At 39.8% G+C, this 21,621-nt stretch overlaps 1 protein-coding gene across 5 annotated transcripts in view; it reads left to right on the top strand.

The window, feature by feature from the left end:
* The window catches only part of DNM3 (dynamin 3), a 469,385-nt gene that overhangs the window by 321,892 nt on the left and 125,872 nt on the right, over window positions 1-21,621 (top strand). For all 5 annotated transcript variants that reach the window (XM_084791206.1, XM_084791207.1, XM_084791203.1 and 2 more), the window contains one exon: window positions 6,919-7,028. In XM_084791206.1, coding sequence (XP_084647332.1) covers window positions 6,919-7,028 — 110 coding nt within the window. The remainder of the gene's footprint in view (window positions 1-6,918; window positions 7,029-21,621) is intronic.

The following is a 21,621-nucleotide window of genomic DNA, read 5'->3' on the forward strand; positions in this document are numbered from 1 at the left end:
CAACATTATTATCTCTTGAGCAGCAAGTGAAATGTAATAGTTTAATGTGCTGTGGTATCTCATAGAGCTTCTAGAATTCTGGGGGGGGGGGAATGTTTTTTAGCTGTGGGATAAGGAATCTTTGAATTTGTATAAGTCTGGGAGTTTCTGCCCTCTTTTTGGACCAAGTGCTTGGTGGGATAACCACCTAGTTTTTGGATGGCCCAGTACTACCAGCTCTTCAGTCTGCACACAACTGTCCCTGTTGTAGGAACGTCCCACTTACCACCCAATGAAAGGTACAATGCTTAGAGAGAACAGATTCATATTAGTCTCTCAATAAGAGAAGACATTTAGCAAATTGGCCATCTATAATGCAGCAAAGGTAATGATGGAGGCAAATACACATGCACAGTTGCTGTGTGAGTCTGAGAAAAGGATGGGTATACTAGAAAATGTGGTACCAGTGAAGCACCGCTTTCTCTGCAGCATGGAATGTTCCCCATAAGTCTTGTCTAGGCCACCATATGGATGAGATTTCAGGGTGCAACATCTCCCCATGTATAGAAGACTCTCTGTCCTGATCCTTCGGTTCTCATAGTCTTTCTGGTCCCTCCTTTTGGATGTTCCCTGAGCCTAGGATGTAGGGATGCTATTGTAGATGTACCAACTGGACCTGGAGACCCCGCAAACACATATTTTCTGCATTTTTATCCACTGTGGATCTCTGTAGTAGCCTCCATTTTCTGTAAAAAGAGAAATGTCTTTGACAAGAGTAAGAACTACACTTATCTATGAATATAAAGATAAGCATTTTGAATTGCTTATTTATGAAAATTGAAGTTGTACATTTGCATCTAGGGCCTATGAGGGAACTGACATTCCTTGTGTGTTTCTGTTTTTGCACTGTTATCAAGAGTAGTTGGATTGTTGTGTTCGGAAGTCGTGAGACTTGTGTGAATCAAATTAAATATACTGATCTAATTGGTAAAGTTTCACGTAATAAGTTACATATGCCTAGAACACTGTAAAACTCCAGAAAAGCAATCCTTGAAGCACCAAAAATAAGTGTTTATATCACATCTGGTTAAATGCATTTTAACATAATAGTGTCAGTAGACCAACCATGTTGAAATTTTATTTGTGATGTATCACCAACACTCAAGTGTTTGTTAAGCAACACGTGAAAGCTGCTGGGCATAAACACAGCATGGTCCTTGTCCTCAAAGGGCTTCAATCTACTAAAAGAAACAATATGAACACCAAAAAATTGATATTCTAGATAATCCATGAAAAATGTGGAAAATGTGAGAGCTAAAGAAAGAAGTATGTACGATTCTGTAATCGGAACTGGCTTTGTGGGGGCAGTGGCTCTTGATAAGCTTTTCGGTGCCTCGAGTGCCTGTTTCCTTTTAGAAGAGGAGGCATCACTGGCAAATCAGAGCAATGCAAAGATGAACAGAGAAGTAAACACAGCCTGCTGAGCTAAACTCTGTATAGATTTAGTAGTCAAAAGTCATGCCAACCCGTTAGGCATCTGTGCTTAGTCTTGATTACAAACCTCGTGGGATTGAGAAGCATCCAGATGATTGGGAAGGTGTGTTGCTGGGTGTGTCTCTGAGGGTATTTTCTGAGAGGGTTTACTAAGATGAAGCGGGGAGACCCACCCTGGATATAGCCTGGAAGTCAAAATGAAATAAAGGGATAAGAAAGGAGGTCCAGTAGCACAGGTCTCTGCCCATGCTTTCTGGCTGCCACACTGTGAGCTGTCGCGCTGGGAACCATTGTGCTGTGAACCGTTGTGCTGTGAACTGCTCCCTACCACAGTGGATTGACACCCCTGAAGCCATGAACCCACATAAGACTTCTCTTTAATTTTAGTCACATGTTTTGTCCAAGCAAGAAGAAGCTAAAACCACATCTTACACCATTTTTATTTAATTCTTAAGTATATGTGACTGCCAAATATTAACACTTGCCTCTGCTAACCAACATTTTTAAATGAATCTCGATGGTATGTGTAATATTTGCTATGGAACTGGTGTTCAGTGCTTGCTAGTTGCCGGGTAGGAATGAGAAAGAACTCACAGTCCCCAGTCTCCTGGAAGAGGTGTGTTACCTTGAGTAAGAAAATCAAACTAAGGTCACTCAAATAGTTCCCAACATATGAAACTCGGTTCATACAAATTGCTAAGTGAATGTACACTTCCTACTACTTTGCATGCATAGGAACTATTCTTCAGTGCTCGGACCCATTGTATGCCTTTCCAGCAACCAACTAAATAGTGCTTTGCTAGCCAGAGCCCACAACTGGGCACTTGACAAATCCACTGACTCTTATTTCAAGTTCAGGGACTGCATAGTATGTCCATCCCATAACCTCCCCGTCTCTTCACTGTGACTTCTCTGTTATGACTCAACACTTACTTGCATCTCAGGTCACTCTCTCTCCTATGCCTCCAGCTTTTGCCTACTTACTGGGACAGAGCACTAGGTCTCCCACACTCCTTTTCTCATTGAACAAATCATCTCTCTCATTCTGGATGCCTCATACAAATAATGTTAGTGACCCTCCTGTGTTGAGAACAGAAAAAAAAAAAAGTACTGTTTAAATATGTTAAAAAAAAAAATAATGTCACCAAAGTGATGTCAGTCCCAGAAGCTTTTAAAAGCATGCAAAAAGTTACTTAAGAATTGACATTAAGAGCTGGAGAGATGGCTCTGTGGTTGAGAGCACTGACTGTTCTTCTGGAGGACCCGGGTTCAATTCCCAGCACTCACATGGCAGCTCACATCTGTCTGTAACTCCAAAATGTAACACCCACAGACATACAGTGCACATAAAATAAAAATAAATAAATTATTTAAAAAGAAAAAGAATTGACATTAAAATAAATCTCTAAAATTTTATCTATGCGCCCACCTCAAAAGGTTTACCCAATAATGGCATTTAAATCATCAAATTTTAAGTCTCTTTTACAGCAAGTATTCTTCGCTTCATTTTTCTTTGCAAAGGAAATCCACTTGAATAATTTAATAAACAGGATAGTCTGAGTTCTAAATGAAACTTCACACTAATTTTTTTTAGTACATTTTGAGATAATCTCATATAAGATACACTAGCTTGAAATGAATGAAATAAATAACACCGTTTGCATGCACCAAAACGAGAGAGATGAGGCGGTAACAGAGGCAGCTATAAGAGCCACAGAGTGGGTTATTGGTGTGAACTGTAAACATCCTAGCTGTGGTAGAAAGGAGTTGAAAGGATAACTTAGACCGTGTAGTCTTGGTGGGTTTGGCCATGATAGAATCCATTGTTTGTGGTCACTGGTACAAGGGTCTTGCCTTGTCGTCCTAGTCAGCCTCAAACTCACAGTATAGAGCTGGTTGATCTCAAATTCTCATTGATCCTCTAGCCTCTACTTCTCAAATGATGCGATAACAGATATGCACCCCCCACACACACACACACAGCTAAAAATGGAGATTTCTTAAAGAAAGTGAAAAAGTGACAAGTTAGGATGGGGCCAAATTGCAGGTGTTTGAAAATGTCACACTGCGTTACTGGGTCTTCCCCTGAAACTAGTGGAAAGCTACAGCAAACTTTAAAGAACTAAGTCCTTACCCTGGTGACTTAAAGAAGCTAAAAGGCAAAGGGACAGGGCACGCATGAGATGCCTGAGACCTGGGACAGCAGGGAAATGGTCAAATGGAAACAGTAAGAGATGTTTCTAGTCTAGTTGTGTGGTGAAGGAGGGGAGAGAAGAAACCACACCAGTGAGGGAGCCTAAGAGAGACTATGCTGCAAGGCAGAACCGGGGAAGTCAGAAAGGAAGACTGCCTGCGTGGACCGGAGTAAGGAGGATGTTCAAGGCCCAAGGCTCAGTGCTGTTATAAGAAATTTCATGTGAGGCACATGTCTAACAGTCCTCTTCAAAAGAAAAAAAGAAAAGAAGCAGGAGAAACTACGTTTAATAATAATAAAAATAATAAAAATGATAATAGTCATATCATTTCAACATAAAATAATATAAAAATATTGATGAGATTATACAGTTAAAAGTACCAATGAGATTGTTGAAAATGATTACTGGTTGGCTGGAGGCACGGATCACTGGGAAGATCAGCCAGTGCTCTTCCAGTGGACACAGGTTTGGTTCCCAGCACCAGCAGGGTGGCTCACAACCCTTTATGACTATAGTTCCAAGGGATCTGATGTCCTCATCTGGTTTCCTTGGCATGCATGTGATGCACAGACATACATGAAGCCAGAGCACCCATATATATATATTTTTTAAATAAGCAAGCAAATAAATAATTATGAGTCTTATTACTTTATACCAAGTCTTTGGAATCAGGCTCATGTGTGTGTGTGTGTGTGTGTATATATATATATATATATATATATATATATATATATATATATGCAAATAAATAATTATGAGTCTTATTACTTTATACCAAGTCTTTGGAATCGGGCGTCCACCTCTTATCTACACCTGTCCCAGTTTATCCAGCTACATTTCAAGTAGTTTCACAGTGACCTGTAGCTGGTGGCTATCCCGTTGGACTGTGGATTTTTAGAACTGACAGGTTACTTTAGCAACTTTCTTAATTAAGGTGGTGCTAAGTCTCACTCCATTTTAGAAGTCACAGCTCTATATATTTCTCCCTCCCCTAGCCTTTTGTTTAAGCTTTGAGGTTCAAGATTTTTGTTATTGTTGTTTTTGAACCAGAACCCCCCAAACCACCAAGATTTTCAGACATGCCCATGACATATTGTTTCATTGCTTGGTGCCACTGCTCTGTTTAGTTCTGTCTTTCTTACAATTTAATTACCCAAGCCAGTCAGAAAAAAAAAACTGTCTTCTTTGTGGTCTTAAACCTTGTGATCATGAAATAATTTAGTACCACGGCCTCAAAACCCTTAGGTAAATATACCATTTAATTCTCCTTCCTTGGGAGTGAAGACTGTCTTCCTGCTGCCCCCACTCTCTGCCTGCACCCGAATGCTTTCCTCCAGAGTTTAGTAGCTGATGTGAACTTGCAGGATTGTCAGTCTTCACTATATGCTGAAGAGTGTGTAGAAAGGGGGGCCTGCTTCTATAAAACACAAGCCAAGGACATTGTGTTCCATCTTTACAATGAAATGCAGATTTCCTATTAAAAAGGCCAATCCATCATTTCAAAAGGTTGAATAGGATGGTGCATTTAAAAAAAAATCCAGCTGCTTAAATTTAGGGCATTGAAAACCATCCAATTTTTTAAAAAAAAGTGTTCTCTGGATCTCAAGCATTTTCATTTGATTATGTATTGGAGAAGGTTTTATTCAATCTAGTCTGGCCCTCTTAGAGTTCTGCCCTAAAATAGTTTGACAAATGTTTTAAGTAAGTTGGACTCTGCTCTGATACCTCATTTACTTGAGTTATATATTTTGCTATTTAGCATATCCGTGCATTTATGAATAAATTGTTAATTTTATACAGGAAATATTAGAACAGAGCTCTGTCCATGCATGTTTTTCCTAGGCCTTCTCCACTCCCGCTGAGTTCCTTTTATCTTTTTTGAAACCTTTGAAGGCTTTGTTCGCCAGAACGGCCATTTTGTTTGCCAACCAGCTTCCTTCAACTTTTGCAGCGCTCTCTTTTCAATCTCTTATTTTTGTAGTTAAGTTTGGAGTCACTTCTTTTTCCAGAGGATGGTGGTGTACGCTAATGTATTGCGCTCAGTTTTTGGTTTTGGGTTTTTTGTTTGTTTGTTTTGTTGTTGGTTTTTTTGGGGGGGGTTGTTTGTTTGTTTGTTTTTTCGCAGAAAATGGCAAGACCAATGATGTCTCCTACAATCCAACACTCCATACCCTCTCTGCTCCTGAGCAATGAGCTCTCTGGGCAGCCTGTATGCTGTAGGAAAATCCAAGCTCCTGGCAAACATGAGTGTGTGGGGCACGGTTCCCGTAGGCAAGATGTGTGTTGGTAGAGCTCTGAGCATGCTCAGTACGCTGGGGAGGCGTTCTTCCTCACGTAGAGGGCTACTACTTGACAAGCACCACGCTAACGTGACCGCCAATAGGTTTTCTAGGCTTCCTAAACTGAGTATTTTCCTCCTCCCTGTTTCATGGGTCGAAATGCACTTAGATACTGTGCCTGGGCCAGCCCTTAAAAGTGTTTCTGGTAACTCTTCGGCATTTGCTGTGTTTTACCAACATGGTTTGACCACATTTACAAACGTCACCTTTCCAATATCCACATTCTTTATAAAGAATTGTCTGATTTAAAAGAGAGCCTGTGTTAATGAATATCAATCTAATGCTAGTGGATTTTTCACCCTCAGTGAGTTGATAACTTCTATGAGTTGTGTAGAACAATCCTTCTGTGCGGCCTACACTTTATCTGAGACCCAGATGAAGGGACGGTTTTCTGTACTCTATCTCAGTTATGGGCTATTTCATACCAGGGTCCCGAGCTTCCATACTCCCCTGCCAGTGCTGGCTATCAAAACTGCTTAGGCTGCAAATAAAACGCGAAATGAAATCCATCTGGCATTTCTCATTGAATTAGGACCAGAACATTTTTGCTAAATATTAACAGATGGCTAAATTCTTAATATCAAACTAACATTTCAAAACATCTAAGGGGACCCACATGAGGGGGCGAGGATGGAGGAGCACGTGTTTTTTCCATCTCAGTCTCTCCCCCCACCCCCGCACACCCCGCCCCTCCCCCACAAGGCTTTCAACCCATGTGCTGAGAATCACGGGACTCCCCTGTCTCAGATAACTTGTATTCCTTGGGAGCTGGTGGGAAAGCAGTGTCTGGTGGTGTCAAGGTAATGTAATCAAACGTTATCAGGTGGTAGCCAGTTCAGGTGGTGTGTTGCCATTGGTGTGATGTTTTATTAAAGCCTAACACTGCCCCCCACCCCACTTATGTATAACAGGAGAAAGAAAAGAAATACATGCTTCCACTGGACAACCTGAAGGTGCGGGATGTGGAGAAGGGCTTCATGTCCAGCAAGCACGTCTTCGCGCTCTTTAACACGGAACAAAGGTAAGACAGCAACGCGGCTTTTATGTTAAGATCCCTTCCCTCCACGTTAAAAAAAAAAATGTTTTTTTTTTCCAAGTCAGGATCCCAGGTACCTCGGGCTAGCCTCGAGTTCATTCTGTAGCCAAGGCTGGCCTTGAACTTCTAATCCTCCAGCCTCTACCTCCCATGTGTTAGAATCACAGGCAAATGTCATTAAATCAGCTTTCCTTGTATTGAGCTGTTTTGTATTTTAACATCCACCGTGGGTTATGGTTTCAAAACATTAAAACACAGAGTCAGAAAGATCTTCAAATCCTGGTTTATTTCCTGGTTTTCCAGCAGGCACTGAAATCCTGCCAAATCATTCCTCCATATCAGGGTTTATTACTTACAAACTTACAACTTCCCACTTTTTTTTTTTCCTTACTGGGGGGCAAGGAAGAAGGATAAAAAGATGGCGGGCTTTGGGTGACCATCTTGTGAGTTAGAAAGCATAGTTTCTAAGTCCCTTTGGCTTTCTTAGATTGCAAAATACAGACCTGGACCCAGAGGTGGAAGCTGAGTCAGGCTTTTGGTCTACTTTTCCTATTACTCATGGCATTTTTCTAATTTCATCTTTTATTGCTGCTAGAGAGCATCAAGGCTTGCTTTAGTGGTGGCCATCGACCATCACCAGGTGCTGTGGTCGTTCGCTAAAACTAAGCAGTGGAATTGAATGGATGGAAACATGCTATGGCGGGACAAAAATACTAAAGGGGGTGTTTTTATTTTTCTTCAATTGGAAATGTTACAGGAAAAACCTAATTTGCGTAAATTAATGAGAAGTGAGTCACCAGGTGGCAGAGGCTAATTTTAACCCGTGTTTCCAGGCTACATTTTATCTTTATTTAGCAATGAATGAAGTTACTTGACTAGGTTCGGTGATGAGGCCGGGGTCAATCACACAGTTAATGAAAACAGCAAAAAGAGACGTCTTCCTACATTCCCAGTCAGTTGCTCAGAATGACTCAGAATACAAAAATACTTGGAAAAACCACAAGAACAAACCATCTAAAGAATCAAGGGGAAAGAAAATTAAATACCACTCTCCAACAAAATATTGAAATGGGATTTCTACCCTCTTTGGATGACTTGTTGTTGTTCGTAATGTAGCTTCTGTGAAAGAAAACAAAAGAAACAAAAAACAAACAATCAAAACCCACTGAAAATGATAATGAATACAAAGACTTGTTAGAGCTGCCATGGTCACCTGGAGCCGAGCTCAGTGCTGTTCTGGACTCTTGGCTCCTGGAGAATCAGAAAAGCCTAAGGCTGTGCTCTGTGAGAATTCTGTCAAACCGGAAGTCCAACAGTGGTAACGCTCCATCCTCCCAGACGGTTCAGTTATTAAAGAGCTTGGAACAGGAAGAAACACAACTGTAGCTATTCGAAAGTAGTAGTAAAAATAGTCTAGGTTTTAGAAGACCTAGGTCTTCTGGAATCCTTGAATTCTGAAGATACTAAATTCTGCCACTCCCCCAGAGATGTCTGCTTGGACACATATACCCCAAGCGGTATAGTTGCCGCTGTCTTTTCCTTTGAAATCTTGATCCCTTTGAATGGTTTCTGTGATATCCAAGTTGGCCTGAAAAGTGTTGATCATAGTTGGGCGTTCTTATCCTGTTTCTGACTTGAAAGAGAATTCTTTGAAAGGATCCACGTGTAAGTAGTTTTAGAAATGTACCTGATATCACATGATGTCTGTGTTCCTTGGTACAAAGGATTCTATGTACCCTTTCAAATCAAGGCAAGCTGATCAATTTTATCAATATCTTCACCTAGAAAACTACCTGATTCTTCTCGTGCCCCCCCCCAACACCCCCATAATCTGCTTGTGTGGTGGAACACACAATTAGCTTTTCTAAGGAACCATCCTTGAACTCCTATGGTCATGGTGGAATGAATGTACCATGCATTCTTGGTTTAGACTTGCTAGGGTTTTTGGTTTTGTTTTTTTGTTTTGTTTTGTTTTGTGTTCTCTGTTGTTGTTGTTTTTAAGTTTTTGCAATTATGTTCTCAAGGAAGTCTGAGCAACAAATATCTTTTGTGTACCACCCATGGCAGGTTTGAATATCAAGGTTCTTAGCTTCATAAGATCACATGACATTAAACTCTAATTGTTCCTTAGAACTTTCTGATTGAAACTGGGATTAACCCTTCATTGGCTATTTGAAGGAAATCACTGCTAAAATCATCTAGCCTGGAAAGTGTTTTTGAAAAGAATGTTTTCATTAAGTCTTAAAGAATTTCATATGAGTGTACAGGGTATTTTTTTGATCACTCCTCCTCACTAGCTCCCCCAGCATCTCCCAAATCCATCTCCTACTACCAGTGTTGGGTACTTTTTTAAATGTATGCAACCTACCAAGTTAATTTGAGCTGCCCCTATACAAGTTGGGGTGGGGCCACCCACTGGGGCATGGTCAACCTATCAGGGGCCATACTTCTAAAAACACCTGGCTGTTCTTTCCCCCCAGGAGTCATCAACTGTCAATTGCTCCTCATCTAGGCATGGGGGCTAATGAACCACCACCACCACAAGGGATGTTTGGCAGGTGGATGGTTAACTCTGACTTAGCCTATTTAATTATTATACATTGTAGAAATATTCTACATTTTATTTGGGTCAGTTTAGATAAATCATTTTTTTTTCTAGGAAATTCTCCAATCCATCTATTTTAGAATAAATTAGCTCTAAGTATATTATTGTTCTCTTATTTTTAACATCTCTGATGTAGCCTAAATTTGGCATCTTTTATCTCTAATATTAAACCACAGCTCTTTTCACTCTGTGATCACATTTGTCAGAGTTCTGAGTTATTTTCAAATAAACAGTTTTTGATTTTCTTATTCTTTATTGTATATATATATATATGCATATATATATATATATCTACTTCAATAATTTCTTTTTCATTTTCCTGCCATATATCTTCTCTTGTTCACTTTGCCAATCCTCATTTGGAAATGCAGTTATTCAGCGAGTGCCCTTATTGTCGTGTGCTTCTTGGCACAATATTGGTTATGATATTTTTGTCAGTCTTTCGTTGCTGAGTCTTCTCTATGTTTTTCTCTTCCCTTTGTGTTATTCGGAAATGTGTTTTACGTTTTGTAATGCATAGATTTGTGTTGTTTTTGTTGTTGTTTATTTCTAACTTGATTGTATTGTGGTCAGAGAATGTGGTCTGGCACATTCTGAATTTTCCTAAGTCCTTCATGCATGTTTGCGAGCATGACTTCGAGAGTTAGAAGTGCAGGGTTCTGGGTCATGCTTGTTGATTGCATTATCTGAGCTCTGTTGTTGCTATCTTATTTTCATCTTGACTAATTCAAACACTCAACAAGTGTATTAGGCAACTACCATATTATACTTCTCTAAGCTTTAAAATATGACTGTGAACAAAACACACAAAAAGGCTTGACTGCGGATTAATTCCAGAGGGAGGATTGACAAGGGAGACAGTTAAAAAGTTATAAACAACGATACTCTACCCTCTTTGTTGTGTGTTTGAATGTCTTAGCAAGCATTTCAATTGTTGCTTTATATGTTTTGAGGATAATCTATGCTTTTATATTCATTAAAACTTAGAATTTCTAGGGTAGGAGAGATGGCCCAGTGACTAGGAGTATGCACTGCTTTTGCAGAGGGCCTATGTTTGGTTTCCAACATTCACATCAGGTAGGTCACAGCTGTCTCTAACTCCAGCTCTGGGTAATCTGACACCCTGTTCTAGCCTTTATAGGCACTGTACTCATGTGTACAAATTCACACATGGAGACACACATAGCTACATGCACATAATTAAAATAAAAACAAATCTTAACAAACTTAGAATGCCTAGTGATGTTAAGGAACAGTTTTGTAATAGTCTCTATTTCTCATGATGATTTTTTTTCTTAAAAATTGCTTTGTCTTTTTGTGTGTCTTTTTCTTCCTTTTGGTATCAATCTTTGCTGCTTTTCAGTCTTTCTCTTTTAGTAGCATATATCTAGATTTCTTTATTTTAAATCTAATGTAAAATCTTTAGGAGAGTTTACTGACTTTAGCCCATTGGTATTTTGTAATCATCACTGAATTATTTTAATTTAGTTTGAGAGTCATTTGTAGTCTTCATTGTGCCTTTCCATATAGTGCGCCCCCACCCCCCTCTTGCTGACCTCTTTTTTTACTCCTCTCAAGTTTGGTACTTATAAACTGTGTTTATTCTGCTTTATACTCCCAATACTCTGACATTCCTACTTATCTTAAGGTGGTAAGTTAATCTTTCTAGCCTCTTTCTAAAATAACCTGAGCCATAACCGTCTTCTGATTTCCACATTGTTGTTGCCAGGATTTGAATTCCACCTTAATTTTTTCTCTATTTCAGTCAATAGAATATACCACATATGTAAATGTAGTGAGTGTTTAGATACACTGACATAATTACCAAATTACTTACTCACCTTTCTTCTTGCATTAAATGCATGTTTTGTTTTGATTTCTGTGTTCTTCACACAGAAGTATATACTGGAGAAATCCTCTCAATAGTTACTACTTGGTTAGAATCCTCAGGTCAATGTTTATACTTCTTAAAATATTTTAATTTTTATTAGGCCTTCCACTGGATAGAAAACTACAAACTGACCATTGTTGTATAGAATAGAAATAAATGGAGCAGTACGCATTCCATCAGGTTGAAGGTGCTAATCCTCTAGTGTCTGCTTCAGTGCTGCTCCGGAGAGGTCAGCTGTTCCGGAGAGGTCAGCTGCTCCAGAGAGGTCAGCTGTCAGGCCATTTGCTGTTCCATTTTAAAGCCAATCTATGCTTTCTTACCAGTTCATTTAAAGACCTCTTTTTTCCCTTGGTATTTTGAAATTTAATTATAATGTTTTTATATGGGTCTATGTTGTTTTGTGTTTCCTTCTTGGGATTCATTGTGCTTTGTATTCTGAGAGCTCAAGGCTTTTAAAAAAATGTGAGATTTAAAATTTGTGTTCTTTTCTTCTAATCTTGTTTCTCTTTAATAAACCCCATCTAGATAGACGGATGCTAGAGAACTTTTGCCTTTTCCCCACTCGTCATATGCTGCATATCTCTTTGTGTCTTGCTATTGATTCCAGTTTAATTGGCTCATCTTGGCTCAGGACAGAGTAACTTGCCAGTTATTTTTCTTTATTATTGGACTTTTTTTTCCTCAATTCATCCTTTGCCCTAAGGTTGTGACCTTTGAAGGGTCCTGGTTCTCACATAAGTTTCAAGATACTGTTTTGCATACTTTTGAGGACATGGACAACTAAGACTTTGCATTTCTGAAATGGATGTCATACAGTGGCAAAATGGAAACACATGCTTTCCTTTTGGTGGGGTAGTTCTAGGGAGATGGTTGGTGTTTTGTTTTTACTTTGGAAAGAGCTTAGATTTTATATGCTTTTAAACTTTAGATGTCTTATAGGAAAGAGGTTTTTAATTTTTCATTCAGTCACCTTGCTTGAAATGATGAATTTTTCATTACCATAAGATCACAGAAACACAAAACTGTGTTCTTGACTTCTGTAGTAACATAGAAGGCCGATGCGGGCTGCAGGCTACATACCAACCAGTAGGAAAGACGACTGTCCCCTCGTTCTCTCTTTTCCTCCATTTCTATTCTGCTATGCTACCCTTTGCAGTGTGTCTAGTAAGCAGCCCCTTGCTGTTGGGCATGCATCTCAGTACTGGTACCTAAGTGAAATAGAGGAGGTGATTGTGTTTTGATGACATTTGCAATTGTCAGTGAGTGTCCTATAGATCCATTTCCCATTGGTCAATAAGTAAATAGAGAAAATTGGAAGAAAAATAGCCTATTAAGAGACTATGTACATGAAACAAATGGGCTGCAGTGTGTCTGGTTACATTTAACCAGAGTAAATGATAGTGTGCACTCCACTTTAGTGCTGGAGCACAGGATGGACCCACACTCAAAACAGTTAGTATCATAGTTGTGACCCACACCATGAATGGTTGCAGAGGAAACAGAAAAGACTGTCCCAAAGAGGAAGTAGTATACAGGTCAACGCAACTGATGGGAAATGCTGACTAATCTGTTACCCACCTTTTCTGGACAGGAAGAAGCTAAATTCAAAGGAAAGGGAAGCACACATGACAAAAGATAAACACCCCTCCCTCTTTTGTTTCCATCTGGTTTACGGACTTGGGCCTACCTTGTGAGCTCATGGGCTTTGGTGCTCTGAGTAAAGAAGAAGCCGTGTATTTGTTGACATCATCTTCATAGATAACCCTGTCAGCTGCTCTTCAGCCATCATTGATGCTGTGGTGCCGAGCTTGCTCTCTTCCAAAGCAAGCCCTTACAGCAGTGGCAGTGTTCTCTGTCTTTGTCTTTAGATGGATAACTTGGCTAATTTATAGAGAGGCCTCCTAAGCGCCTTTCTTGTTTTCTATTTTTCACCTCTGTCTTCCATGACAGCAGACCCACAGAAGGCTCAAAATTAGATGATCAAAGCTGGTAAACAGAGTGAGTGTGCGAGAGTACCACGACTTGCTGGAGTTTCCTGGGGCTTTAGGAATAATCTTCTTTGTCCTCTTCTTTCCCTCATATGTTAAAGATCTAACGTCCATCTTAAGAGATAGATGGCTTTCGCTTATCACAGAGCCAGACCCCAGCTGTAAGATCTCCTAGCTGCCTCTGACACTGTGGTTTAACTGTTGACCACGGGGAGTGAACTGGAATCCCATCGAGGCCTTTAACTGGGCTTGTCTGTGAAGGAAAACAGTGGAAAGTGTTTTATCCTCTTGTGCAGGCTCTGCAGTTTGCTCTCGGGTCTTACACATTTCCATGGAATGCTTTTAGTCTCAGGTTTAAAGCCTTCCATGCCACTGGCCCTACCTTCCTGCTACACAGTTCCTTAAAAAAAAAAAAAACAAAACCACTTTAGCTCTTGTTGTTTGTTTTGCAGCATGATCGCTAGGAGCTCATTAGCTTGCTATTTCAGTTTTCCACTATAAACTTTAAAACAGTTTCTCTGTGGTCCCACATCATCAGGTGTGTGTGGGAATTGATACATTTAACATCCCTTGTTAAAAAGCCTTCAGTGTCCTAGTGAATTAATATGATCTTTATAAGCCTGGTGAGCAGATTTTAGAGCCATTCTAAACAGGGCTCCAGTGCTGAAAGTTTTATAAATAGAAGGATTTGTTACTGGTCGCAGTGACATCAATGGTTGAGGAGAGGAAAATTCACACCCCAGGTTTATTCTACCTAAGCTGCAGGTAAGAATATGTAGTTCCCAGCCATCCTCTGGCTCTTTCAAAACTGGAGACACAAATACTTGGCCTCTAGATCCAGCCGATGCCTCATAGTATTTGTTCTCACATTTGTTGCCTCACCATACATTACAAGTTAAATCTGAGTGAGAGGGTTCCTAAGCTTCATTGTGGCGTGGTCTGCACCATGGACTGGAATGTCCCCCACCACCACCACCCAGGCTTTGTTCCATTTGATTTTGCTAGAAACGCCATTCTTCCTCCCCGGGGAAGTGTGCTGCATAATGGCCTCACTGTGCTGGTCTTTGCCCTCCCCAGACAAGCCTTCAGTTGGAAGGTCATGCTAAGGCCCATTTGGTCCCAGGTATGTCAGCTTTGGTAGCCAGCTGAGAGCTGTTTCTGTCTAAGGGGTTGGCAGGGCAGTCACACTGTATTTTCTGAACACTTCTTGGGGTTGTCAAGTTTTGTTTTCTTTTAAAATAAGGCATTCTTTCTTTGACATTGCTTTGTAGCTGGAGTTCAGGATACGGCTTATTAATAACACCAACTATTTCCATTCAGTTCCTCCCCCACTTTTCCTATAGAAAGTGATTTTTAAAGAATGTCTCATTGCTCCACTTTGTCCCCAGCTTATTGCTAACACTCAATAAATGTCAAAGAACTTTGTCCTGTAGTCACTGCACGCTCTTTAGGTGTTCTGAAAAGAATAGGCCTTTATTCTCATTGTTGAATGGTGTATTTTTTTTTCTCACCTGTTAGTAAAAAATGAAGTAGGGGTCAGGTTTACCCCATTATATATCTTTATGGCTGTGTTTCTATATTAAGGCATGCTTGATGCTTAAGTTGCTTATGAAAAAGGCTAAATTAAGCAAATATGCTGGGCAAAGATGGTACGCGATGCCTGTCCTACAAGGTTGTGCTTTACATGGATGTGGTTGAATGTCGTGTGTCCGTTAAAAAGGAAGCAGAGACTCCTCCCTAGGTCAGAAGGGCAAATGTTCATAGTTTACAGCATTGTGGGAGGTCAGCACATGTTCCTCTAGATCAGTGAAATATCACATGAGATCCCAGTGCAGTCACGCTTGTGTCAGGAGCATAAACAAGACACCTGGTGTAGTATTTTTTTTTTTAATATCCCACTGTCCTTGAAACAATACTTATGGCATTGCTTTCAGCTCTGCAAGGTATTCTTCATTGCTAGTGTTCTGATTCAAGATAAGTTTTCCGAGTCAGATGAAGATTCAATCTGTAACCAGCCCAGAAACCCACACTGAGAAATGAAATGATGTGTTACCATACTCCTCTTCCTACGGAGGGTGGGTAGGTGTGTCATCTTTCCAAAAGAGCTATTTGTAATCCTCTCTAATGTGAGTATCTGGTGGAGGAAACAGCAAATTAGTTTGAGAGTAGGGACTCTTAATAACTCTCAATCTTATAAAGAAGGTATAGATTATAAAGACCCGTATAGATCATTGTATTTTTTTTCTGTAACTTCATGGTTTTTCCCAGGCTTGGCATGTGTGTGTGTCTGTGTGTCTGTGTTTGTGTGTGTCTGTGTGTGTGTGTGTGTGTGTGTGTGTGTGTGTGACAATTTGACCTGTGATGGTCCCTCCAGGAGAGAACTCGAGTACAGTGGCAGCAGTCAGGTGTCAGTGGTATCCCTATAACAAATGAAAAGAATAATTTAAAAGCTGAAGAGCCAAAGTAGACATTTTAGCATGTGGCACTTCTTCCTGATTTTAAGACAAATGACATGATAAAGTCATGAAAACATTGTTATAGATCTTGTAACTGCCTTCACTGCTAGGCTGCTTTCTGTGGAGAGGTTGATTATTTGGTTTACTGATTTGGTCCTAGAGCTTAGAACACTCCCTGGCCATTTGAGAGTTCAATAGCAGGAGAAATAAATGGAAGGGTGCTTCCCAGTCCTCTCCTGTTATATGGAAAATTAAAAACATTGTCCCTTGCTGATAAAGAATAATTCTGTAGGTCAGCTTGAGAAGCCGGAACCTCAGACCCTAGTACCCTGAAAATAAGAATGTTGCTTTGCACTCTGATAGTTTGATGGCAAAGGGAAATAGTTCCTTTAAAAGGAAGGATTTAGGCATTTTTGGTTACATACCATATAACTTATGTTCAAAGCAGAACAAAATTCTAAGATGGTGCCTTTTAAAGAAAAAAATCCTCACAGTACAGAAGTTGTATTCTAAATTGTCTCAATCCTGTTCCTATTTTTTTACTTCCATTATTCAAAACCATGTTGTAAATATTAACATCTAGACAATCTAGTATAAAAATTTCCCCGTTTAAGTCTAACCAGGTAGCAAACCTAAGGTTTTCTCTTCCAACCCATAGCACCTAGAGTTTTGTACATGCCCAGCAAGTGCTCTACCGTTGAGCGACATGTCCAGTCCTGAAGTTTCCTTTCGCTTTTAGAAGATTTAGAAGTTGTATAGGAGACCCAAAAGGCAGGGTTTTCAGTCTGTCCTCCTGATGTTCCCTTCTGTTCTCTGCTGTGACAGTCATGTGCATATGAGTCAGAGGTCTTCACAGCCTGTTGAGTTTGTGAAAAGCAACGTTGATTTCTCTGTCTCTATCTAGAAAAACACAAGCTATCTTTTCTCTTGTTGGGGAACTAGATGCTTGGTGAATTAGTGAAAGACCATTTTATACCTTCAAGCTGTTTGTTTGTTCAGCCCCATGCTCAGTGCACCTGAGGTCATGTGTACCTGTGTGTCCTGATAGTTTCCCAGTGTTTTTTGTTTTGTTTTGTTTTGTTTTTGGATTGTTTTTGTTTTTGCTACTGTGAAAAGTCCTTTTGTGTGTGTCTGGTTGTGAAATTGTGTCATTAGGAAATCCTAGGTGCAGCAGTCGTAGGAGGAAGAGGTTTTCAAAAGGGGAACCGTGGGAGAGATGACAAAACCAAAATTAACTGCCCACTTGATTCACCAACTATGCTAAGACAAAAATCACATATAATCTAATGGCACACTCGTGAGCCAAGCCGATGACAATTGATTTCACAGCTAAGATTAATTCTCCTGAAAAGCTCCATAATTACTTGAGTATGAAATGCCTGTGGCTTGAAGCAATCAATTTAAATTCTTCTTTTATTGGTTTTCAGATTAAAGTATGAAATAAAATAGGGATATGATCTTCTACTTAGGTAACTGTTTCTGCCTTTACTGGAGGAAAATAGCTTTCCAAAAAGTCATTACAATGCTTTGGAAGGGCTCTTTGTGCCGGAAAACACCTGTGTGGAGTCAGTACCTATTTTTCCAGGGAGCTAAGCATAAGCATTACTTTCCTCCACAGCCATTCTTTCGTGTTTCAAACAAAAGAGCTAATAGAATCAAAGCAGCAACTTAGAATTAGTCCACATCTTCCAAGGACTTAGAATAAAGTTGTGTCTTAAGCTGCTGGAGTGTCAGTGGGGATCTGGGTCAAAGTGTCTGAGAGGGTTTCCATGCAAGGGGTGTGGCCATGAATGAGCCAGCATGGCTGTGCGAAGCAGAAACAAAAGGAAATTTAAGTCCTTCATTGCAAATTTGCTTTTCTTCGATAGCTTCAGAACACACTGCCCTCTCTTTACCTATTTCTGGGAATGATTTACTGATGGGCAACCCCTCCCCCAAATCTTCAGCCCACCACTGTGGCTTGGGCTTGGAGTGTGCATAAAGCAGCACCAGCTGTTTATTAATGATAAGGGAGCAATCACTACTTGCATACAGGCTACAGAATAGTATCTGAGTGGTTTTAAAACTCAGCCTTGACATGATACGGATCGATCAATCTTTAGAAATGTGACCATTTATAAATAACACTAGAGTCTAGTATTTGTTAAAGATTTAGCAGCTTCTTCTTTTCCTCCTCCTCGTCTTCCTCTTCCTCCTCCTTCATGAATCATTGTAAAGGAAAAGGAAAGGGGGGCGAGGTTTGACCTGCCTTGTCTTGAGCTTTTGCTTTGAATAATGAGTCTACATTCTAGTTATTAGTGAGAAGAGTAGATTTAAAAGAGCCTGTGTGCAGGAGCTTCCATCCAGGCAGTGTGGGTTCTGTTGCAGCATGGTAGGATTCAAAAAGTTCCCTAGCTGGATCTAGCCTGAAAGAATTTTTTGAACACTCCAAGTCCTTCGACACTCTTGAAGGCCTCCCAACTAAGGGCATATTTTAGTGGCATTGGAATAATCAGGTCTTTAGAGAGGACCTGCAGAATATTATCAAACAATCTGCCTGTCATGGAGAATAAATGGTGTCAAACAGTAGAATGAGCATTAAAAAGTCCAAGGAGGGTTATTCTTCCAGGCTGCTGCTATTTAAATGCAGTGGCAGGTGAATAGTGGGGGTCCATGGCCCTCTCTGGCAAACATAGTATTTCTTCTCATCATCAGAGTGACTGTATACTGCTCTGGCATTGCTAAGGCAGACTCTTGCCCAGGACTCTCAGTGTGAAGAGAGTAAAGGGTTTTAATTCAGAGTTAGACTCCTATACACGTGGATGTGTGAGGATCACACGAGCGACCCCCCAGTCAAGCACTCATCATAAACCCTAGTTTAAAACCAGCAATTTGCAAGGCAGGATTCTTTTCTATGACTTAACATTTCATATATAATCTATTTTATTTTCTGCCAGCTACTTTATGGTAGAGTCAACATGTTCATAAAGAGTGTTCTTAGAGACTATATCTTCTGAGAAAAAGTAAAGCGCTATAGAAATCCCAACCATGTACCTTCCTTAAAGGATAGTATTCTGCATGTGTAGTTAATTAAAATTAACAGGGGGCCTCAGCAAAGGGAACTGCCATGCACACACTTGGATAGAAAATGTTAGTCACACTTTGCAGTTAACTCTAAGCAGATGCATACTTTTATAAAGAAAATATTTACAAAGTCCAGCTGTAGTGAGTGTTTTCCCCTTTCTTTTCTCTTTCAGATTTTGAAAGTGCCTGTGTTTATTTCTTAGATTCTGGGGAAAGTACCCCAAACACACAGGAGATGTTCTCCCAAAAATTTAACACTAAAGGGTGTTTTTTATTATTCAGATTTCACCACATTTACTTTCAGTGTCTATGTTAAATCTATACCTCATTAAAATCATTTGCAGGCCAACGTATGACCAATGTAGGGTTTATACAATTAGATAATAAACTGGAGTCCTTTGAATATCATAAAATGGTTTTGCTTTAGAGAATATTAAGTGCTTGCAATGTGTGTGTCTAACTCTGTGTGTATGTGTGTGTTTGTGTATGTGGGGTGTGTGCTGTGTGTGTATGTATGTATGTATGTATGTATGTATGTATGTATGTGGTATCTGTGTGTGTGTATGTGTATGTTTGTGGTGTCTGTAGGTATAGATGTGTATATGTATGTGGTGTGTAGATGTGGGGTATATGTGTGTGCATGTATGTATGTATGTATATATGTATATAGTATGTGTGGGTGTGTGTATGTATGTATGTATATATGTGGAGTGTGTGGGTGTAGAGGTGGGGTGTATGTGGTGTGTGGGTGTGCACACACATGTACGCGTGCATATGTGCACCTGTTTTAACCAGTAAATTAATTTAGATCTCTCAGTGTTTTTGATGCTTATAGGAAGAACAAAACCAAGCTCTGTATCAACAATGCCTTAGTTTTGGGTCTGGGGACCCTTTCTCACACAAAATTTCAGACCAACTCCAAAGAGCTTTTTATGTATTTTATGCCTTGTATCAGGAATTTTGTGACCCTACCACCTTCACATTGTCACTTGAAATTGACTGTTGCACACAGTAGGACCATTGCACTGCAGACTTGGCAGATGTTATGAACCCCAGGAAGTCGAGTGACAAAGATCTGTCAGCATGCCGTCAGTTACAGACATCATTAGGAAATAAAAATGAGAAAATTTTAAAAATACTTATCAATTCACTTAAAAGTAGCCATTTCATGTTAACACAACTAGTATGTTTTTAGTGGAAAAATACTTTTAAAATTAGTGAGAAAAGTGGCATTGTTTTTACAATCCTGGAACCCTCTTTAATGTGCTGCTTAATACAACACAGCTGGATTCTTGTATCTGATTCTGCTTTCAATCTGTTACAATATGTTGTTTTGGTTGAAGTATATGGAGAAAATCTGGCCTGATATAAATCTAAAGTTGGAAAGTGAAAGAGCATTTTAATAACTTTTCCAGATAATTGTGGGTTTCCCACTTCCATGCTGCACTAAAAACCCAACAAGTGGTGCTTTCTCAAGTTAGCGGCACAGTAGAGTTTGACATTACATCAGTGAGCCCCACGCCTTGCTATCTGCACCCATCACATCCGTCAGTCTGCTGTGCGGTCTAAGCTGATGCTCCACTTGGGAGTGATGCTCTGATTTCATATGCAGCTGTCACTTGGAAAACACTGGCCTTCCAGTTTATACATGCCTTCCGAGCGTTTATACATCTTGTTATACTATATTTAAGAATCATATTCATTGTTATCACTGCCGATCTCATTGGAAATAGGGGAGCTGTCAAGCTGTGGTGACAGCTATCAGGTTTCCAGCATTTTAATGCCAACCCTTATCACTGGCCACAGATGGTGTCTGGCGTTTTCCTTTAAATGACAGGCTCAGTTTGTTTATTTTTAAAATAATGACTGCCTTCCCAAATTCAAAATTTGAAAATCATGGATGGGCTGTTAGTATTTCAGGCAAAAAAAGAAAAATGGAATCTCATAAATAAAGCAGCTAGCCCAGCCTAGTCCCACAAGTGCCTTCCTGGAGACAGACAGCCAGAGTGCAGGAGGAGTGCTTCTACACACAGCCCATTTTGTGAAACTTAGTATCAAATTTAATCTATAGGACAGATTAACATATCAGCCTAGACATGAATTGGTATCATAACTAAACTGAACTGTTATCCAGACTATGTTAATATTCAAGTTTAATCTATTGATTTGATAAGAGGTAAAGTATTCATCAGACTATCCTTAAGTAAAACCAGGACAGCTCTGTGCCATGCCTTGATTCATGCTGCAGCAGCCACTGCTTTTTCAGCATCAATACGAATGCTACTATATTTGTTGTACAATAAGCCATCTTTTTAAAAAAAACCTACACTTTGAATATAGGATTTGTGGGTTTTGTTTTTGGTTTTTGGGTTTTTTTTTTAACTTTTTTTTTTTTTTAAGGTAGAGTTTCTCTGTGTAGCCTTGGTTGTCCTAGACTTGCTTTGTAACCAAGGCCCAGGTGCTGGGATTAAAGGTGTATACCACCATGCCTGGCTGGATTTGAGGGTTTTGATAAGCTATCTCACAAATGAATATCTTGATTAGTGCCAACACACCAATTTATTCATTTTCAGAC

This window comes from Acomys minous (assembly GCF_964271855.1).
Source record: "Acomys minous genome assembly, chromosome: 1".
Classification (NCBI taxonomy): domain Eukaryota; kingdom Metazoa; phylum Chordata; class Mammalia; order Rodentia; family Muridae; genus Acomys; species Acomys minous.